The 23,475-nt window shown below is 39.5% G+C and overlaps 1 protein-coding gene across 1 annotated transcript; it reads right to left on the bottom strand.

Annotated features, from left to right (window-relative positions):
- Positions 1 to 4,116: 4,116 nt before the first annotated feature.
- On the bottom strand, positions 4,117 to 22,357 carry LOC114098726 (myosin regulatory light chain 12B). The gene is made up of 4 exons (XM_027942946.3): positions 22,249 to 22,357; positions 9,487 to 9,685; positions 5,827 to 5,988; positions 4,117 to 4,613 (listed from the first exon to the last, which is right to left on the bottom strand). Exons 2-4 carry the CDS (start codon positions 9,668 to 9,670, stop codon positions 4,441 to 4,443), a joined length of 519 nt encoding a protein of 172 aa, XP_027798747.1. The 5' UTR covers positions 9,671 to 9,685; positions 22,249 to 22,357; the 3' UTR covers positions 4,117 to 4,440.
- Positions 22,358 to 23,475: the final 1,118 nt, after the last annotated feature.

Below are 23,475 nucleotides of genomic sequence, written 5' to 3'. Positions count from 1 at the left end.
TAATTAGGAAATGGTAGGCTTAATGAGAAGTGCCCTATCTTATGCAGAAAGCTTAGAAGCTATACTTTGCCTAGTTAGATAACTTTGAGCAAGTCAGGTAACGTCTCTAATTCATTATTCTTACTCAAATGGGTTAATAATGCCTACCTTATCCACTTCCTAGAGTTCTGAGAATGAAACACAATAATGAAGGCTTTAAAAACTGCTCTATAATGGTAAAAAGTTAGTGTTCTTATTTCCAATCATTTTCCTGAACAGGTTCTGGAGCTCAATTGCCTGCACCCATCTCTTACTTGTTAGTTGTGCAATCTGGAGAATCCACTTCTCTGCTCCTTGGTGCTTCATATGAAGAAGAGATATAATGAAAATACCTACCTCAAAGAGCAGTAGTGTATCATTTACATAGTAAATGCTCAGTACATTTTTAACTACTTGATTACATCCTCTTGAAGTCGCAAGGAGGACTTAAAAGTTTTTTTCCCTCTCTCCTTCTTTTCAATGTATTAGCTTAATTTTGTTCTCTGCCCATATGCAGCTCCATACCTTAATAACTAACTGTAGAATTAGTTAAAATGCAACCCCATTCCCAAGTTTTCTTAAATTCCCAGGTCCAGGATGCTCGGTGACCTCACAAGGGAGTTAAGATGCTCACACCCCACATTCCAGAAGTGATCATTTCTCAAGATTAATAAACCACCCTGGTGCCCACCTGCCCAAGATCGAGATAACATTCTCACAAAAGGTGCTATGTAAATGCCATGATTTTATTCTCTTTTTTGCAGGTAAATGGATGGTCTTGGAGAAAATAATGCTAAGTGAAGTTAGCCAATCACCCAAAAGCAAATGCCGAATGTTTTCTCTGATATAAGGTGACTGACCCATAATGGGATAGGGAGGGGGTGCATGCCTCTAAATAGGGCAGAGGGGTGGGAGGGGAAGGGAAGGGGCAGGGGGTTAGCAATGATGGTGGAATGTGATGGACATCATTATCCAAAGTACATGTATGAAGACATGAATTGGTGTGAACATAGTTTATATACAGAGATATGAAAAATTGTGCTCTATATGTGTAATAAGAATTGTAATGCATTCCACTGTCATGTATTTAAAAAATAAAATCAATTAAAAAGAAGGTGCTATGTAAACCTTTTCTCCATGGTGCTGGGAAAGCTGGAGAAGGTATTAGCTTCCCTACACCCAATTTGCCAGTTTGTTGTTAATCAAACCCTTTCTCGCCCCATTACTGTCTCTCCAGACATTGGCTCTTGTGGGTGGCAGCAGACCTGGACCTTTCAAGGTTACTCACATATACAATTATTGCTGCGATGGCCATGAAATGGATGATCTAGTTACCACTCTGCGGTTCTCAAAAAGAAAAAGGTATTAAAACAGAATTCTAATCAACATTGGAAATACTATTTATTGGACTATGAGGAGGAAGAAGGCCTTGGCCTAGGTGCCTAATAGTCCTGGGTCCCACAACACTATAGAACATAGATGAAACAATGTCAAGTAAAAACATCTAAGTATTTGTTTTTTTTTATCTTGAACCCTTTCCCTACCTCAGTTAAGCAGAGCAATAGAATAAATGCAGTTACCAATGTGCCAGAAATGATAACAACGCAAAGGTGGAGGGGAGAAAAATGGGTAGGACAGGAGAGGCTTTTTAGTCATCTCCCCCATTCCCTGAGGCCAAGCTGTGCTCATCTCTTCAGGATGCCTGTGACAGCCCCCTAATTGGTCTTCTTGCTTCTACCTGTGCCCTTCCATTCTATACACAGCAGCAACATTGAGTTTTAAAAACATAATGCTTCTTCCCTACCTAAAGCCCCGTGGTTACCTACCTGGAGTCTGCAGCCAATACCACCCTGGAATACATAACATCCTAATGCTCTGCCCAGGCTCCTGCCACCCATGCCTTGGGAAGTGCTGTGCTGTCCCCTGTCAGTAAATAGCCTTGCACTGGTCACAAGGGGACCCCTTCTGGTCATTCAGATCTCAACTTCCGGAGGCCTTTCCTCACCACCTTCTGCCAGACATGTTCAGTTATTCTCTGCACCGTATTCATCTGATGTTTGATTGTCCATCTCTTGCTACAGAATTCCAGCCCCACAAGGGCAGCAGCCTCATGGGACCTGCTTCCAGGCTCTCAACTTACAACAGTGCCTGGCAGGTACAGGTGATTGGTAAACGGTGGTTTAAATGGTCAAGATTATCCCACTGTGTTTCCACATTTCCTCAAACACACCTCGATTCTTCATGGCCATTTTAAGCTAATTAGAAAAGGAAATCAGGTGTAGATTCTTGAACTTAAAGTGGAAATATCTTGTGGGCCATAAGGATTAGGTAATAAATATGGAAATGCATCTGAAATGGCAAGCACTCTGCCAAACCACTATAGTTGAACTGCTCCCTCATTTTTTAAAGATATTTTTTTTTAGTTGTAGATAGACACAATATCTTTATTCTCTTATTTTTGTGTGGTGCTGAGGATTGAACCTAGTACCTCATACATTCAAGACAAACATTCTACCACTGAGCTACAGCCCCAGCCCCCTGCTCCTTCATTTTAAAGATGATAAAAAGTAAACACAAATTAATGATAGCAAGTGAATACAGGTTTGCCTACTGCACCAAGCTATAAAGCACAAATATTAAATAATATATAAATGTGCTAGGCATGGTGGTGCACACCTGTAATCCCAGCTACTCAGGAAACTGAAGCAGTACTGGAAGTTCAAATCCAGCTTGGGCAACTTAGTGAGACCCTGGCTCAAAAAATAAAAAGGACTGGAGATGTAGCTCAGTGGTAGAATGCCCCTGGGTTCAATCCTCAGTACAAAATAAATAAATAAATAAATTATTGACTTTAAGAAGAGAAAATCCCAATACACTTTTAGGACACTTGTTGAACAATGTTGCCAAGCTTTTTTTAATGGATTTTTCCTTTTTAAAGTTTTCTCACATTCTTTGACCTTGAGGATTTTAAATGCACCCATAGTAGTCTGTTTTTCTATCCTTCACTTCATGAATTATATTCAAACCAAACATATAACAGCATGGCTTACAATTTCTTTTTTTTTTCAAATATTTTTCTTACTGGGTATTGAACCCAGGGTTTTTCGGATTTCAAGCATGGGTTCTACCTCTAAACTACACTCAGGCCCCTTATAATCTTTGTCTTCTTTTTTTTACCTGAGACATAATTTTCTGGAATCAGTTACCCCAAGATTATTTTTATTATTTATTTGTGGTACTGGGGATTAGACACAAGAGCACTAACTAATAAGCTACATCTCCAGTCTTTTTTTTTTGAAGAGAGGGTCTCACTAGGTTACACAGACTGGCCTTGAGCTTGTGATCCTCCTGCCTTAGCCTTGAGAGTAGCTGGGATTACAGGAATGTACAACATGCTTGGTCCAAAGTTATTTTTTAAATTTCAACAATGTCTACAACAATTATAATGCAATGGCATTTGGGGCTTTTCATATAGTCAGCACCATGGTTCTAGTCCCATGAATTCTGGAATTAGGTGGCCTAGGAGGAACTGCGATGTTGACTTATGAGTAGTCATTCTGATCAATTACTCAATTTTTTTGAGCTTAGTCTCCCCACTTGAAACAGGAATAGAGGCTGGGGGGTGCAGCTCAGGGGTAGCATGAATGAGGCCTTGGTTCAGTCCCCAGTACCCTTCCATCCCAAATTCTGGGCTAATGACAATCTATCTTATAAGACTATTGGAAGGATTTAGTAAAAATCATATATATACAATGCTCATACAGAATAAATCTTCAATAACAACTACTCATTTCTTCAGAATTGTGCCTCATTTTATAATCTCAAATATTTAATGCTATTCCAGAAATATTCTATATTTACCATTTGATAGCTTAAAGATGATTTATTAAAACCATGACTAAAACAAAGGCATAACTAGTTTTTTACTGCATAATAATGTTAAATAGTTAAAAGTTCTGAAGAACACTGTCCCACATAGATGAAAAAAATCAATTTTTTCATGAGATTTAAATTGTTGGAAACCTGAGAAAAGGACTACCCCCAACTACCAATCATTTGTTTAACTTGCCATTATATTCCATTTGAGTCAGCATAATCTTTATTTCAAAATAGCATTTTTATTATATAAAAATGTAAAAATCCAGCAAAACCAGAAATACGGATATATTTTCCTGGGCTTTCACATTTGTTGATTTTTATTCGCAATTTCTTTTTCAACACAATTTACAACCTCATCCCCATTTCCAATCTGATTATACAAGTGCTAAGTTGCAAAAAGGTCTGGAATAAATACATCAAAGAAAAAAAAAGCAAAGCTGTGAAACTAAGTTGCATGCAACAGGTTTTATGAGGGTGGGGAAAGTATCTGAGAAATAAAATAGAGAAAGATAATGTAATTGGAAGATTTTAGCTATAGTTCTTTCAATCATCTTTGTCTTTTGCTCCGTGTTTAAGGATGCGCGTGAACTCGATGTAATTGAAATTCCCCTTTTTGTCAATAGGGGCTTCTCTGTACAGCTCATCCACTTCCTCATCTGTAAACCGATCACCCATGGTGGTCAGCAGCTCCCTCAGGTAATCCTCCTGAATGGTGCCTATAAGGCAATAGAAAGAAGGAACTCATGAACATTTCATCACACTTGAATGGTTCATTTCTTTTTGTTTTGTTTTTGGTATCATGGATTGAACCCAGGGGTACTTAACCACTGGGTCACATCCTCAGCTCTTTTTATTTTGAGACAAGGTCTCACTAAGTTGCAAGTTGCTGAGGCTGGCTTTGAAGTCACTCCTGAGACACTGGGATTACAGCTGTGCACTATCCTTCCTGGCTTAAACGGTTCATTTCTAAATCAAGTCAATCTTACAAAATATTTCAGAATATCCATCATTTACATGAACAAAATAAATTAGCAAACTAAAGTTTATATACATAACCATGTCACTGCTTTCCAATTACTTTTGGAGTTCTTTATTAATATTAGATTAACTTGGGCTGGGGATATAGCTCAGTTGGTAGAATGCTTGCCTTATATGCACAAGGCCCTGGGTTCAATCCCCAGCACCACTAAAAAAAAAAAAAAAAAAATTAGATTAACTCATTTAAAAAACTTAGAAATAGATTATTGTGTTTATAAAGTTAATGTTAAGCAAGTATTATCTGGAGGTTAAAAATAAATCAACTTTCTATTTTAGAGATAAAGTAAAAAAACAAAACAAAAAACCAACCAAGCAACAAACAAACAACAACAACAACAAAACAGGTGGCTGCGCAAAACAATAGGTGCGCTGCTAAGAGCAAATGTGAGGAAGGACTTGACACGTGGAGGTGGGGAAAAGAGCAGCGAGGGAGGGCTGCAGTGATGGTTAATGAGAGGAAGAAAAGTGAATAGTTAGGTTTTTATGCATTAAAAACTACATTTTTTCCCAGGTGCATTAAAATGAAGACACAGACAAAACAAAGCAAAATCCTAAGAAAAAGCCAGAAAAACAAAACTAAGACTTTAATTGTTCTGTTAACTATGCTTTTTAGTGAGATTGAATATATACTGGAGAGTAGTTTTCACTATTTAAAAAAATACTAGCTAATAGACCACAACTCTCCCTTTGGTTTTTAGGAAGCTCAAAGTCGAATTCAAAGATTAATAATACACAAATTTTTTCTTCTTTCTTAGTCATCTCTATTGTTTTGTCCTACTATAAACAATAGTTTCTGTTCATTCATTTTTAAAAAATGTTATTTTACTGATTTTTTCCCCATTTTCAGGTACCATAAATGAGACTAGGTGTAAAGAAACAAAAAGCACTCACCTGTTGCTTCTTCATCAAAGCAAGCAAAAGCATTTCTAATGACATCTTCGGGATCTGTGCCATTTAACTTCTCACCAAACATGGTGAGGAACATGGTGAAATTGATGGGTCCTGGAGCCTCATTCATCATGGCATCCAGGTAGGCATCAGTGGGATTCTTCCCTGCAAGAATTCACAGTTGAACATGTGAGGACAAAGAGCTAATTTCAATAAACATTTTTCTATTGTTATGCTTCCCAACATTACATCATCATTACTTGAAAGTAGTTTTTCAATTAATGTTCATTAAGAACATTATGAGGTGCTGAATATATAGCTTAGTGGAAGAATGGCCTGCTTATTAGCATGCAGAAGGCTTTCTGTTGGGTCTGCACATAAAAGAGCCCAAAATGGAAACAAACAGAACATTTTAAAAAGATAATCTTTGACAACTTAAAAAAATCTTTGATACATCATTATGAAAATGCATTCTGGAGACTCAGGGTGTAAGAGTGCTTGCCTAGCAAGCATTGGGTTTAATCTCCAGCACTGTAAAAATCAAAACAACAACCCCACCACCAAAAAATCCTATTCTGGGCTTAGGCTGAAAGTTGTTCATTCATTAATACTTTATGCCTCCTCTTTTCCCTACTTTTAATTAAAAGCTGAACAATAACAAAAACCTGAAACAATAAACCAGGAAATGCCACATTATTACATCTTAAATATTGATAATATTAAAGGTCCATCAGGAATCATTTCCATACCAGTTATCCAAAATATGTAAATATTAATGCTTTTAGTTGTAAATGTAAATACTAAAGTTTTAGTTATTAGTTGGCCTTTTAAGTTAAAACTATTAGGTTGGCTTGGAATTGGGAGCTTATTTTGAACAATGTTCAATAAACAGATATCCTTGAGTGTTCTTCACACATGTTGCTGAACTACAATTGTGTTAGTATTGTTCATAAATCTTCATCTCAGTTCCAACTGAGAATACTCCCTGTTTTAGAATAATGGTGAGAGATCTCTGGATCCTCCCCTAGGAGTTGGGAAAAATCCCCTGGAATGTGCAGTCAAGATGAGAATATCTGTGAGACCCTGCAGTGCAGGCAAAACAGCTCTAAATGAAGGGTCTAGATGGGCTGGGGCTCAGTGGTAGAGCACTTGCCTAGCATTTGTGAGGCCCTGGATTCGATTCTTACACCACATATAAATAAATAAAATAAAGGTATCCATTGAAAACTAAAAAAAAATATTTAAAAAAGAAAAGAAAAAAAATAGAATACTAGGTTTGAATCCCAGTTCTACTGACACTGAGGGAGGTGGTAGAGCTGGGATTCAAATCCAGTATTCCGGATCCTGCATTCAGTGCCATGGGCATCTTTGTTTCCCATCTGTAAAATAAGAACTCATTGAAATTGGTATCTCAAAGGTCCCTTTCAACATTAAGTTTTTATGATTCTACATAAAAGGAACATCTGTTAGAGATTCGTATCTAAGGAAGCATCTCAAAATTACAATGAACTAAATACTAATGATACCCAAATCTAGAATTATAGTCCACATGTAAATTTCAAATCCTGGGAATTTGGGGTGACATTTAAATACCATGCTGACATCTATGTCACTGTACTAAAATCTTACCTCATCACACCTACTCAGCATACCTCTGAAAAAGATTCACTGAATAAGTGAAAGTAGTTGAAAACATCTACTTTTCTATTTGTAGATTAAACTCTATCTCTTATAGCACAGTGTGTGTGTGTGTGTGTGTGTGTGTTGGGGTGGGGACAACACATAGGTGTTAAGTAAACTCTAGGGTAAAAAAGACAAAGGAATTTAAAATGGATTATTTAAGCTAAGCACCTATGAACTCATTCAAGACATCCAATATAACTTGTTGATCTGAAAGGCAAATACATATATTTAAAGGTTTTCCCCAATCAGAAGGATGCAAAGTCTCCTCTTACTCTTATCTACTACCACCTGTCCATTCAACCAACATTTATGGAGCATTTACTGTGAGTGGGGAATGGACATGTGTATTCAATCCTTGGAATCAATAAAGCTAAGTCCTTCAATTTTTCCTCAGTGGCCTTCTTCAGTAATGACTTGCCAAAAAAGTAAACTCACTTAGCTACTCTGAATGTGAAAGACCCTGGGATATAAGCTACCTGGCAAGTCAACAAATCAATATCTTGAATCTACTCTCAGTTTGGATAAAGGAAAATACTGAAAAATGTTCACAACTGGGGAACATAGAAGAAAGATATATGGTGTTCACTGTGCTATTAACTTTTTGTGAGCTTGACAATTTTCAAAGTAGTATGTTAGGAAAAAAAAAAAAAAGGTAGAGGAACAAACACTAGCCAAGCATTTTTGTGGACACCAAAAGAAAAAAACCGACCTTTTTCTTTGCCCTTTGGCCCTTCAGTTGCCCTTTCTGGTTAGCCAGGCAAGCAGAAGTACACAGCCTCTTTGCAGGACCCCTGACCTACACTTCTAGCCATGCCCTGGCCCCATGCTTCGGCCTATCAAGAACTCATCTGTTTGCTGCTTGCTGTTTTACTTCAAACTGTAAAATCACTGCTGATTCTAGGCAGAATATGTCGGATTTCCACTTCTTTCCATCTATTAAAAATCAGTCCAAACAGCAACAAAAATAATACAAAAAATAAAAAATACCTACAAATTCAAAATAACAAATGGCAGTTTATATACACATTAAATCTTCTATCTTCATATTTTAATTATTAAAAAACAATAAATTATAAAAACCATTCATTATAAAAAAACATAAATAAGCAGGGTGTGGTGTCTCATCCCAGCAACTCAGGAGACCTAAGTAGGAGGATCGCAAGTTCAAGGCCAGCCCCAGCAATTTAGTGTGGTCCTAAGCAACTTAGTGACCTTGTCTCAAAATAAAAAATAAAAAAAGGGCTGGGGATATGGCTTAAGTACCCCTGAGTTCAATACCTGGCACAAAAAAAAAAAAAAAAAAGAAAAGAAAGAAAAAAAAATATCTCATACATATATGTTGTAAAAGTTGGGGTGAGCACAGGGGCACACACCTGTAATCCCAGTGGCTAGGGAGGCTGAGGCAGGAGGATTGCAAGTTCAAAGCCAGCCTCAGCAAAAGCAAAGTGCTAAGCAACTCAGTGAAACTCTTGTCTCTAAATAAAACACAAAATAGGGCTGGAGATGTGGCTTAGTGGTGTGTGTGTGTGTACACACACACACACACACATAGAGAGAGTGTGCAAAAGTCCCCTTCCCTGTATTTCCTTTTTTTTCCCCTGTATTTCCTTTCCCTGTTATACTACCTATCTTCCCCAAGACAAACCATTATCACTCACAATCATCAATTTTTATTTACCTGTCCTCAACTTTAATTAACCTTATTATACTCTATGATTAGCCATACTTATTATTTGTAATTCTGGCTCTCAGCCTAATAGACATGAAGTATTTAACTAATGGGAACATAAGCCTACCTGCCAGATCCCCACACCTGTCAAGCTATCCCCTCATGCCTGACCCACCCCAATATGGCACCTCCCATACCCAGAAACCTCTCCAGAGGTCTTTAGAAACAGAGTAATATGTATATCATGTTTAAAAAAATTCATAAAGAATGGAATTATTTTTTAACAATGTCATATAAAGAATATAAATTACCCAGCGAGGCAAGCATATCATGCAGATCTTCCTTGTCAATGAAACCATCTCTGTTCTGGTCAATCATGTTGAAGGCCTCTTTGAATTCCTGAATCTGTGATTGGTCAAACATGGCGAACACATTGGATGTTGCGCGCTGAGGGCGCTTCTTGGTGGTCTTGGTCTTTGCCTTTTTGCTCGACATGGTGGCTGTTTAATTCTAGGTTTAAAAACAAAAAAGAATGCATAAGATGTATGGCCAGAAGATAACACATTACATCTAAAGTCAGCAAGTAAAAACACCTTAATATAGAATTATTACCTCAACTAGGCAGGAATTAAGTAATATCTAAACATTATTTTCAATGTAACAATTAAGTGGCTGAAAAAAAATCAGAGTTTTGAAAAATTAAGAAACAGAATAGAAATGATTGATGTACTTTCCACCAAATTTCACAGGACCAATTTTTATTAAGTTGGAATTAATTTAAAATTTAATTTAGCTATATGTAATAATAGCTAGCATTTACTGAGTACTTATTATATGCCAACCACTGTTTTGAAGGTCTAGGGATGCCCCACAGAGAAAGGCTCTAAAAATGACCTCTTCCTCTCACAAGTTTGTCCCATTTAATCCTCACAACAAAGAAATGCAGTATTATTATTTCCATTTTACTACCAAGATAACATAACTTCTCTGAGCTTCAGTTTTTTTCGTGGTTGTTATTTTTCCCCCAGTACTAGAGATTGAACACAAGGGTGCTTTACTAATAAGCTATACCCCCAGCCCTTTTTAATTTTTTACTTTGAGAGAGGGTCTTGCCATTTGCTGAGGCTGGCCTCAAACTTATGATTTTTCCTGCATTAGCCTCCCAGATTGCTGGGTTTACAGGCATGCACCACTGAGTCCAACAGATATCTACTGTAATGCAAGGGAAGAACTAAATGAGATAAAGTATGTAAAGAGACTCACATAGTTAGCATGTAGTATATGTTCAAAAAGCGCTCATCTTTAAAAAATATGATATAAAAAACCCCTATTCTATATTGCACCCCTTCTAGCTAGATATGCATTTCCTCTTTCCCTTGACAAAACTCTCAGAACAGCAAATTAATACTCAACTGTCTCCATCTCCTCATCTTCCCAAACACTCCTAGATCCTCTGTAAATGGCTTTGGTGCTAGCCTCCAATACTTTACTGAAAGCCATCACTAATTTAACTGTCAAAGAGATGACATTTTTTATTTATAGTTTAAAAGAATGTAAATAAATAGAGTCATGCACATATGACAACTTTTCAGTCAATGATGACTGTATATGATGGAACATACTACTTAGCCTGAGTGCACAGGCTGTATCATCTAGTTTTGTACATTCTATGATGTCTGCAGTGACAAAACTGCCCAACTACATATCTCTCAAAACATATCACCAACAAGGTGACTTACAATGTAAGGTGATTCTAAAACAAACCAAAACAAAAATATTATCAGTTTTGGAGGAGGAAATCTGAATTCAAATAACAGCTCCACCCTTACTAGTGTCATTAACTTCTAAAAACCCACAAACATCTGAGTAATTTTTGATCCAATGTCTTATCCAATCTTCATAACTATCCTATGAGTTGGGTACTGGTAAATTAAAAAAAAAAATCATTAGGACAGGGTGGTGCACACCTGTAATCCCAGTGGCTCGGGAGGCTGAGACAGGAGGATCATGAGTTCAAAGCCAGCTTCAGCAACTTAGAGGCCCTAAACAATTTAGTAAGATCATCTCTAAATAAAATACAGAAAAGGGCTGAGGATGTAGCTCAGTGTTTAAGCACCCTCGGGTTTGGTTCCCCACCCACCCCCCCCCAAAAAAAAAATCAAATGGCTCCTGGTACTAAAGAATTTAATGTTGCCCAAAGAGAGGTCTGACCTTTGCCCTTAGCTCCTGGGAGCTAATTTCTATCTAGGTTCCTAGAATGTCCTCTCTGACATCTGCAGTCTGAGGTCACACCAGGCAGGCTAACAGTGTGGGTTATGATGGGAGATTTAGATCATACAGTATCAGCCTGACCTCTAGAGAGGAGCTGGAGACTGCGGTTAGCCGTGTAGGCAGTTAACTGTGTCCACGATGGAACCCAAATAAAATACTGGATATTGAGGATCAGGAAAGTTTCCCTGGTTGTCAATACTACCACATATTGTTGCTAGGGGGTAGTTAGCACTCTCCATGACTTGACTGGCTAGAAGACACTGAATCTCTATATTTGAAACCTTCTAGAATCTGTTCCACACAACTCTTCCCTTGACTGATTTTAATCTATACCTTTTCACTTAGTAAACCATATTTGTGAGTGTAACACCTTTCAGGAAGTCCTGTGATTCCTAGCAAATTATTAAAACTGAGGGAAGTCTTGGGGATATGGAAACTTGCAGTTGGTGTCAGATGTGCAGGCAGTCTTGGGGACCATTCTCTATTTCTTCAACCCCATAACATGAAAGCAGATAACAAGCCAGGTCAGTGGCTGAGCAAGGAGATTTTGGACCTAAGTCTTTAGCACTTCTGGTTTTAGACTTTCTATACATATATATTTTCTTTCTCCATTGTAATAGATATGAACACAGGCAGGGTGTTTTTGAAACTTGACCTAGTGGTAGTTTTGAAGTACGTAAGCCTTAGAAGTCTTACTCTCAACTTTGCAACTATTTGCCCTCCCCACATACTGTCCTGAATAAATGTTAATTTTCTTTTCTTTCCTATAACTTAGCTTGTTACTTAAATTTAGTTAAATTTTAAGGTTAAATCAAAGATAGAATGTGGTTCACTAGTAAGACACTTAACTACGGACTGTTGTTTATTGTTGTTGTTGTTGTTTTGAGGGGGGAGGGTCTTGGGGATTCAATCAAGACCTCACACAGACTAATCACGTGCCCCACCTCTGAGCTACACCCATAACCTCACTTGACTACAATTCAATCTTCTGCATATTCCCAAACTGTTAGATTAAGGGTTTTTGTTTTTTTCATGCTAAAAATTCAATGATTCTATTTCTCCAAGATATATTGTCATAAGTCTAAAGGCAAGTAGTTCTATCAGCAAATCATTTTCGTACTAGTCATTTTAAAAAACTTCCCAAAGAGTAAATTATTTTTAAAAAATGATCTGTCAATTGTATCATACTAACTCAATAGCTACCTAAAAATACACTTGTTTGAGCTTTCCAAGAAACCAATGCCAAGATTGGACTAAACACATAAGGATTTTATTAGGGGATATGTCTATGAGAAAGAATGGGGAAGCAGCTCTGTAGATCAGAAAGGCACTCAGATGGTGAGGTAAGTCTGATCCTCAAATGAAGCACAACAGAAAGAAGGTTGATGGAAGAGAACTAAGAACAATTTGCCAACTGGCCCTAATCAAAATAAAGTATAGAGCAAACAGAGCTCAATATAATGGTAGTATAATTTCTTTTTTAAATTCTTTCTTGGTACCAGGGATGAAACCCAGGAGCACTTAACCACTGACCCACATCCCCAGCCCTTTTTATATTTTTATTTAGGGACAGAGTCTTGCTAAGCCGCTGGGGCTGGCTTTGAACTTGTGATCCTCCTGCCTCAGCCTCCCAGGCTGCTGGGATTACAGGCATGTATAATTTCTTTTTAAAAGAGTTTTCAGGGTAGCTCAGTGGAGCACCTGCCTATCATGTGTAAGGCCCTGAGTTCAATACCCAGAATCACATCAAAACAAATTTTCCCTCATTAAATTGTATATATGCATAGTACCCACAAACACTAAACACACACACACACACACACTAAAATACCAGCTAAAAAGTGAGGCAAATTATATTAAAACCATAAAACTGAAGGGAACTCTCATCCACAAGAAACTGCCACCCTTTCTTTCCTCCTTGCCTTCTGAGAAAAGTCTCTTGGCTTTTACCACTTTTTCACTTCCCACTCACTTTCCAATCCACCACAATCTGGCTGTCTCTTTTCCTCTGCAACTGCTTTCAAATTGCCAAATCTAGTCCAAATCTTCTTGGACCCCTCTGCTGTATTTGACACTATTTTATCCCTCTTTTCTTTGAGACTCAGAAGCTTTTGGCCTGATGCTCAGTAATACTAAAATAGAACTGTCCCAGAAGGAAAAAGAGCACAAGAGGCCCAACCTTAAAGACCTTGCACTCTAATGTGGGAGACAGATGAACACTATGCTGGGGAGACTGTTTTATGTAAAGTGCTGTACTCTACACCCTCTGTCTCAGTTCTTCTATTTTCTTCTTAGACTTATATCTCCACTCAGTTAAATATTCATGTTGCTCAGCATTCTGGCAGTACATGGCTTAAAGTTGTTCTCATTCCGCTTTCCTTGGATGATCTCATCAACACTCACTGTTCTGACAACACCTGACTCCCAAGCCTATGCCTCCAGGCCTGACCTTAACCTTGAGCTTTAGACTCAAACACCCAACTGCCTATGAAAGGCCCTCATTTGGATATCCCACAGACACCTCTTAATCAACATGCTGAAAACTGAATTCATTCTCTTCCCCCTCCTAAACTCTTGCAGCTTTGTTTTCTCAGTCTACCCACTCACCTTCATCCACCCTCTCACCTTCATCCACCCGCTCACCAAGCCAGAAACCCAAGAGTCATCCTCCACAGATCCCTCTCCCTGATGAATCAAGTCCTGCCTCTTAAATATTTCTCAGATTTGCTCATCTTCCTCATTTCTCTGCCATCACCCTAAACCTGATCCTCACCACCTCTTGTGTAGAATATTTCTATGGCCTCTGAACCAGCCTCCTTACTTCCTGTTTCCCTCAACTCCTTCATATTCTAGCCAGAGGCCTCACCATTCTACTTTTTGAAATCTTCTTTGCCTCTCCACCTCATAGAAGATATAGAATAAGTTCTAAAGCATGGCACATGGGTCCCCCATTGCCACACCAGGAGTAGGGACTGAACCTAGGGGTGCTCTACTATTGAGCACAGCCCTGAGTCTCCTGCCCTTTTTGAGGAAGGGTCTCCTTAAGTTGCCTAAGGTCTCACTAAATTGCTGAAGCTGGGCTTGAACTTGTAATCCTCCTGCCTCAGCCTGGAGTTGTTGGGATCACCTGGCCACACCTGGGTCTTCCTTTACCTACTCCATCTAGCACTGTCCTTTCCACAGTCATCTCTATTTATTCTTAACTATGTGCTTTTCCTTTAGCTACATGAAACTGTTGGCATGTCTCCAAGGCACCATGCAGTTTCTGACCTTAAGTACTTTCTATTGACCTTTGTTCTTTCTATTTTTCCAAATCAAAATGTCCTGTCCCACTTCATTGTCTTAGGAGCAAAGCAGAAATTAAAGGTCTACTTAACTTTTAGCTACTACCATTTATTGAGGGACTCATATGCAAGGCACACATTATGTGTATTAAGTGCAAGAAGCCTGCCTTACAAATTAAGAAACTGAAAATCAAAGATATTGACTTTCCCAGGGTCACCTAATGATAAAGCCAGGATTCAAATTCCATTGTTACAGGTTATTTCTACCTATGTTTTTTTACTTCCTACTGTTTTTTCCAGTTATTTTAACATAAAAAATTTAAAGACCTTCACCACTACCAATATAATCCAACACTGATTTCTGAGCAGCTACTCTCCTCTAAATTCAAATCCTAGACAAACGGAGTTTTCAAATTAATTCAAACTTCACTGGAGAAATACTGTGCAGGATTGCACTGTGGGTGACTAAAATGTGAATGGCATCCCTGGAAATATGCAATATAACAGCCATGGTTGGGTTTAATCAAGTAGCAGCATTTTCCATCAGTCATGATTGACTTTGAAAACCTTTACCTAGGATGGCCAAATTACTAATACTTAACCTGTATTTAAAAAACCCAACCCTGAGCTAGGGTCATAGCTAAGTGGTAGAGCGCTTGCCTAGCACATGTGAGGCTCTGGGTTTGATCCTCAGCACCACATAAAAATAAATAAATAAAAATAAAGATATTGTGTCCACCTACAACTAAAAAGAAAAAAAAGAAAAACCAACCCAACCCTACCCTAAACCACAGCTATAGAGGAAAATATATAGATTATAACACTAATATAAAGAATTACTTTCAACAGCAGTAAAAATACTTATTGCTTCCTCTTCACATTTTTAATTTTATTTCTATAATTTGTAACATAGAGTGAATGAAAGGATACACATAATGTTCACAGAATTTTTATCAAGGGCAGGGAAGTAGAAATATAGTATTAGAGGTGACTGTGGTATCAATATATGAGGTTGGTAACTGAAAGGTCTGCAAAGCCAACTGCAGTACTGATATGCAAATCAAACCATGAATACCATAATAATTAATAAGCAATCTGCAAATTTCATCCAGCCTATATGGCTTTCTTGGAAGCCTGGGAAAGATACTCATAGAGCATATTCTTTCAGCCACTGATGACTTCCTTAACATTCATTTGAAACTTCTTCAAGTATCTTAAGTCAGCAAGTTGTCACCATACAGCAAATAAATATATCTTTCCCAGCGGCTGGCTGCACATTAGAATCTTGGGGGTGGGGGACACAAATAAATCTGGGGCTTAGTCTAGCCTAAATGAAACTGAATGTCAGGAGTGGACCCCAGGAATCTAGTCACCAGGTGACTCCAATGCACAGTGAAGGCTGAGAGCCACTTAAACTTAAGCCAAATTGACTGTTTATATTTCTAGTTCCCCTTTGTTTGCTTGTGCATGTGTGGGGTGCTGAGAACTGAACCTCTCATGATAGACCCTGAGCCAGAACCACTCAGCTAAGCTGCTCTGGAATTCAAAACCTCCATATTGCTTTTTTTTTTTTTAGTTGTAGTTAGACACAATACCTTTATTTTATGTATTTTTATGTGGTGCTGAGGATTGAACCCAGGGCTTTGCACCTGCTAGACAAGCACTCTACCACTGAGCCACAATGTCGCTCACTTTTTAAGATGCTACATTTGGGAGTAATCTTTCATATACCAACAGAAGCCATATGCTAAGCTAAGTTCTTTTGCATATGCTAAGCAAGTTCTTTTCCACTGAGCAACATCTCCAACCCTTCTTTTAGTTTATTCTGAGAGAGGGGCTCACTAAGTTGCCCAGGCTGGTCTCAAACTTGTGACCCTCCTGCCTCAGCCTCCAAAGTAGCTTGGATTACAGGTATTTGCCACTGTGCCCCCATTCCTGTATTTTTAATGTTGGTTGTTATGCTTTAATGAAGATTCTGGAGACCTGGACTCTTAATTCTAGTGCTGTCATCTGTAGTTGTTATGAACTTTGGCCTTTTAGCTATCCCAGGTCTTATTTTCCTTACTCATCAATATAATAAAAGGTAGATTATAAACCATAAACTGGCAGCCACTAAACTATATGAAGTGTGCAGAAACATTTGTTTAGGGCTGGGCATGGTTGCACACACCAGTAATCTCTCTGGTTCAGGAGGTTGAGGCAGGAGGATTGAGAGTTTAAAGCCAGCTTCAGCAATGGCAAGACCCTAAGCAACTCAGTGAGACCCTGTCTCTAAATAAAATACAAAATAAGGTTGGGGATGTGGCTCAGTGGTCGAGTGCCCCTGAGTTCAATCCCCGGTACCAAAAGAAAGGTTTGTTTAGCACCCCCAGGGACAGCCTCTAACATGTCTCTTTAGAAAACTGAATTAGTTTGCCAGTACTTTTTTTAATGGAACATTTTACATAGAAACCTGAATTTCTGACATCTTGAACAACTGCATGATAAGGAATCATTTTGACCAGCACCTCCAAATTCCTGTTGATAATGAATATTCAACAAACAACCCCACTACTCCTTCCATGTCCTTGTCCCAGCTGCTATTAGTTGTCGCTGCCTCCTTGGCCCATGAGAGCATCTGATCACACTCCTTTGGCCAAGGTAGTAGGACAGGCTTCAAGATGGCACTCAACAACAATTCTCATGCCCTTATGCAGTTTCCTCCAATAGTGAAAAGGGTTGCTGTGTGACTTTGTCACCATAGACATTGCAGCTTCTGCCCTGCTCTTTCTTGGCTCACTCAATCTGGAGGAGCTAGCACTAGGTCATGAGGGCCTAGTGGCCCTTCTTGTGGAAAGGCCCATGTGGCAGGGAACTATAGGCTCCTGCCAATAGCCAGCACTATCCTGACTGTGACTTCATGAGAGACCCTGAGCCAGAACCACCCAGCTAAGCTGCTCTGGAATTCAAAAACTCCATATCGCTTTTTTAAAAATATTTTTTAGTTGTAATTGGACACAATACCTTTATTTTATGTATTTCTATGTGTGCTGAGGATTGAACCCAGGGCTTTGCCCGTGCTAGACAAGCACTCTACTGCTGAGCCATAACTTCAGCCCCTCCATATTACTTTTTAAGGTGCTACATTTGGGAATAATCTTTCATATACCAACAGAAGCCAACAAAGCCACTGTTTCCTTGACCTCTTTAATGTTAAAATAGGGCAGTGCCTTTATTTCAGAATTAGAGCCACAGAATTTTAGAAAGCTCAAAGGACCACAGTCAAGTTTGCACTGGGTAGGAAAATTTCTATTTCTGGTTAGAAAATTTTAACTCCTATTCAACTTCTGTTCTTTTTTATTCTTTTAATTTTTTTTTGCAGTGCTAGGGGTTGAACCCAGGGTCTCATGCAAACCAGGCAGGTGCTCTACCACTGGATCTATATCCCCAGCTCTGTAGGGGCTTTTAATCTCAAGTCATCTTTCCTCAGCATTTCCATCACCATCATCCTCTTCTGGTTGCTATCCTGCTGATTTGCTGGTGTTTTTTGCTTCCTAATTGGAGTTTCCTTCAAAGCTCTGTCCTTGAAATGTGCTTTTCTTAAGTACTGCCTGAAAAACTGATAGTGCACAGGTACCACTCAAAAAATGAGGTAATTAGGGAGAGAAGAGGAGAGGAGCTGGTTTTGAAAGCAAAGAGGTGATAAAGAATTCAAGTGCTAGCCAATCTACAGTAGTTGAGATGCCCAGAGGTCAAGATGCTCATCAGGTCTTCTTTAGCAAGGTTGATTTGTAAGCTAAGGCGAGGCCCTGAGTGGAGGAATTCACAGAAAAACACAGGGCAGTTCTTGAACTAAAACTTAAGGTCACTTTTAATTCAATCTCATCTTTACCAAGGTCTATCAGAATCTTGGGAATTTCTCATGGATTCCCATGGTCATTAGTATAATCAGACTAATTAATGTTTGTTCTAATTAAGGGGATAAAATGACTAGATACATGAGCAACAGTCTGAAAACAGCTATCATAAAGAGAATTTAGTATATAATCAAGTTTAAATATTTCACAAAATTAACCTCGTATACTTAATAACATAACATTGCTTTTATGCTGCATATTTAGAAGAAAAAAAAAAAGTCAGTCCATAAATTATAACTCTTTTAGAGACCCAAACTCAATTTTCACAACTTTTCTGTTCTTAACACCAGGTAGGCTTTCCCCTTAATATATTCTAACATTTACTATATACATTATAACACTGTCATTCCTTTTTCTAAGTTTTATGATTGTCCTAGTTGGCAGTAAACTTTCTGTCCTCCCAAATTATGTTTTATTGCAGTGAAATTTATATAAAATGAAACTTACAAATCTTAATACTCTTTTAATCTATTTTTGTAAAGGTTTATACCCACATAACCCAGTTAAGTTACAAATGTTAACACCATTCCAGAAAGTTCCCTTTAAATCAATTACCCTCTCTCACAGGGATCCCTTGTTCAAATTTGTATATCCACAGATGAGTTTGGTCTGTCTTTGAACTTCTCATAATAGAATTACAGTGCATATTCTTATATGCCTGACTTCCTTTCACTCAACATATTTTTGAGAGATTGATCTATTTTATTGTCAACAGTGAGTTTATCAACAAGTTTATCAATGGTTGTTTTTTTTTTTTTTTTCTTTCTTTCTTTCTATGCTGGGCATCAAACCTAAGACACCATTCTTATTGCTCAGAATGTTACATTGCCATGCAATTCACCAATACATTTTTAAGGACCTTTGCCTTTGCATTTTGGATTGTACCTGGCAGAGTACCTTGCACATAGTAAGTGCTCAATAAATACTAGCTAAGCAAATACATGTTTCCTTACTACCACAACTATATACATGTTTATTATAAGGTAGGTCCTGGATCTTAATTCCAAAGTAAGGTCAGCAGAAACTCTACTGATCTTCTTGAAGAGATCCTTAACAAAACTTAAAAGCTACCCCTTGCTCCATACCTGGCAGGAACGTTATTAATAGAACAATAATTGAATATTAAAGGTGTGCCAGGCACTGGTTTAAGCATTTCTCGTGTACTAATACATTTAATCCTCACAACAACTTATGGTAGAGGTACTATTATTATCACTATTTCTCAGATGAGAAAATTGGATTTAAAAAGGAATAAACAACTTGCCACAGAGCCCGAAAATGGTAGCATTTAAGAGTCAGGATCTACATTCAGGACATCTGGCTTCAAGCTTGTACCACTAGCCTCTAATATCCTGCATATAGGCGGCTGAAATTCTCCATCATGAGAGTAAGAGGTAATGCCTCCACATAGCTAATACGTGTGTTGGTGCTCAGAAAATGATACCTCAAATTATGGTGTTTGACATGCTAAGTACTTTGAAGTGAAGAAGCAGCTTCAAAGTCTCTTGTGACTTCCATTCTCCATATTGGTTCTATTTCTCTCTAGAAGCAAAGGGAGTGAGTGGCTGTCTCTTAGGTTCCCTCATCCCACTATGAAAGTTCTTAAACAAGGAATGCAGTTGTCTCAGTTGCCCTCCCTACAATCTCATCTTACAAAGAAAATTCTGTGGAAAGAAGACTAGAGTTGATACCACACCCAGAGCCAGAAGAACTTTGTCCTGGGATATTACTGTCTGTTCTTCATGATAATTCATTTCCTCTAAAAATCATTTCCTTTTCCTCTAAAATTGCCTATGTCCCCCCTCCCTTCCCTATGAATAGGATATTTAAGCTTCTAAACCTCATTAAGTTAATGAATACTCATTTCCCTATTGTCTTCCACAAAATAAATTTTGTATGCCTTTCCTTCTGTTCACCTAGTGTTTGTTTCAGCAGAAGGGAAGTTCCCTTTGCCCCTACAAGTAAATTTAGGAAGATCCTAATCAATGATGTTGGCAAATAGTGTATAACAAACGTGGGAAGTAAGAATTCTACTACCGAACCACCCATGTGCAAATAGAGTATAATGCAACTCATCCCTAGATTATCTGGTGTCTTTCATTCTTGGGAGAATGGAAAACTAGTTCCATTTAAGGTTTCTAAATCTTCTTTAGGAGTCTTTCCTAACCTTGGCCACCCTCACTTGGGAATGTTTTTCAGAAGTAGAGCAGTTCATCTTGTCCAAACTCAGTTTCATTAAAGCATAAATGAGTACTGAGTCATCCAACATACAAGTTGTTTCATTTAACAGAGCTTGAACAAATAAAAAGCTGTACACTTACTTCTTAGGAAGTCTAGGAGGGTGCACCTGAAGTTTACGGAGAAATGGGGTGGCACCATATGAATTCCTTAAGTTACCATAGTCAAATTACTTAACTCTGGTGTCAGTTTCCTCAATTATAAAATGAAAGGGTTTTACTGAAATAATCTATGAAAGTCCTATTAAATTCTAAAATGCTATGTGGTTCTTCTCTTACCAAAGGCCAACTCTATCTTCAACAAAAAGTGTCAAACCAATCCCCTAAAGGTGCCCCTTTCTTCATGTTACTCCCATTTTGAAGAATCCAAACGATTCCCTAAGGCATCTTACATAATCTTTTATTTCTTGTCAAGTTTTCAAGACATCCATAAAAGGGCTTCACTTACTTAACTACCCTCATTTTATTGTGGTGCTGGGGATCTAAACCCACAGCCCCTCACACACAATGCTCTAGCACGGAGCTACACACCCAGCCTCAACCACCTACTCTTATTTCCAGCTGTTATTCACTAGAGTGGTGCTCTTCTCAGGCTGGTCTCCCCACTGTTTCCTTTTCACACGACAGAACTCCCACCCGTAGAGCTTTTGCTCTTGTTATCTCCTACAACAGATCTAGCCAGAAATTTTAAGTTCCCCCTAGAGCTTAATCAAGGACTTCATTGAGGTCACGATTCTTTCCAAGGAAGCTTTTCCAGATTTCTTTTAATTGTCCTTTTCTTCAATCAACACCGATGAACTAAATCTTTACAAAAAACAAAAACAGCGAGAGTTCAAACTCCCATGGAAATTATTCCACAGGAGCCTACGCTGATCGTGGTCGGGCACCGGTGCGCTAACAGTTTCCCTGAACACTTTATCTTAGGCAAGAGCCAAGCACTGACGGGCTCCTGTATCCCCCAATGCACACAGGACCGTGTGGGCCACAGAGCCGAGCCCCACGCGCTGTTGGCCCTAATCCACTGCTTGGGCCCGCAGCGGGGCCGGGAGGGCAGGTGCAGGCACCAGGTGTGAAGTCATCCAGGTGACGCAGGGCCGGCCCACTCAGCGCCAGGGACCCGGCCATCTCTTCCAGAAGGCTGTCTCCCCAGCCCAGCTTCATCCGCCTCGGAGTTTTCCGGGTCCTCGACTTACAAGCCCCGGCCACTACCAGGGCCTCTCTGCTGACCCCGCTCCCCTCACCTCCAGCCCCGAGCCACTTCCCCGGCAACCTGACAGGTCCGACTGCCACCCGGCCGCGCAGCAACCCGGTCAGGCAGCAGGGTGCAGCCGGAGGGGACACATGCAGACCAAGGGGTGTCACGCGCAAGGCCGAGCGCCACTCACCCGGCGCCAGGTACCAGATCCGGGATGCCCTGCGCTAGACGACGAGCGACGTCGACAAGCGCGGGGTTGTGGTCGGACAGTGGCGGCGCCGGCACTTCCTGCCTAGGGAGGCGGGGCGGAAGGCGCACCGGAAGGCGCGGCGGCTCCAACAGGGAGAGAGGGGTGCGGTCAGCGTGGCGCGCAGGACAGTGCTGGCCGGGGGTCCGGCCCGGCCTGGGGCTGCCGGGGCTGCACGCACACAGCCCGGGTCCTAGTGGTCTCTTCCTTCCTGTCCAGGTCTGTCGCGGCAAGCCCCCGTGCGGCTGGGCGGCCACCCCGTGCCCCCCCCCCTTCCCGCGGCCGGTCCCCACCGTCCTTCCGCATTCCTGGCCGTGGGGCGGGGTCGAGGGGCAGGGCCCGGGACACTGCGCTGGAATTTGACCCGCCTGGGCCTTGATCCGCCCAGTTTGGGGTCCCCGCAGGAAGCGGCCCACCCAGGGTTGACAGATTTAGCAAATTAAAGTACAGTTACCATAGTTCAATTTGAGTTTCTGATCATTTTTAGGGTCTGTTCTATGCACTATGAGAAGGTTCAAGAGGCACGCTCCTGCTAACTCTGGAATCCCTTAACTACATTCCAGCCCAAGGAAAGTCGTTTATGCCCTACTCCTTTCCTACCTTCAAAATATTATTATTCTTAGTTAAATTCTATTTATTAATTTTTGCAGTGTTGGGAATCGCGCATGCTAGGACCTACCGTCAAATAATAAGGTGTACGGTCTTATCAGGCCACACAACTGTTTCATTCCTCCTTTTAAACATAACAAAGTTTTGTTTAAATTAAAATTATTACTCACACACGTATAATCATATATACAATGCTCTTGGTCAACAAATGGAAAACAGGAAGCTACATAATTCAGGTTTTGTTCTACATACTCTTTGTGGCTATAATCGTCAAGATAATAATTAAAGGAATAGCACTATTTCAAAACAATGGAGAATGGTCAGCCTAAGAGCCAATTTTTACTCAACTCTTCTTACTGCCTACACAGGTGCCAGATGCTGGGGAGATGAATAATTTGAATTATTTTTCCCTTAAGGAGTTTATATTCTAGAAGTCTATATCTTAAATCCTAGAAGGTAGGAACTATGTGTTCAGCACTCTACACAAGTAGTTCTTAAAACAGTAGCATGGAAAATAACCTGGAAAGGCTGTTAAAAGTTTCTTGAGCCTCAAAATCCAGT

This window comes from Marmota flaviventris, chromosome 16 (genome assembly GCF_047511675.1).
Source record: "Marmota flaviventris isolate mMarFla1 chromosome 16, mMarFla1.hap1, whole genome shotgun sequence".
NCBI lineage: Eukaryota > Metazoa > Chordata > Mammalia > Rodentia > Sciuridae > Marmota > Marmota flaviventris.
Note: the sequence above shows the minus strand (reverse complement) of the source record. Positions and strands in the feature narration are given on the sequence as shown.

Bases quoted from the DNA above. Each gene is read 5' to 3' on its own strand.
- LOC114098726 (XM_027942946.3), bottom strand. From the start codon at position 9,670: ATGTCGAGCAAAAAGGCAAAGACCAAGACCACCAAGAAGCGCCCTCAG. The intron at 5,989-9,486 runs GTAATTTATATT...GAATTCTTGCAG, and splicing joins TGATATGCTTGCCTCGCTGG to GGAAGAATCCCACTGATGCC. The intron at 4,614-5,826 runs GTGAGTGCTTTT...ATTGCCTTATAG, and splicing joins CTTTGATGAAGAAGCAACAG to GCACCATTCAGGAGGATTAC.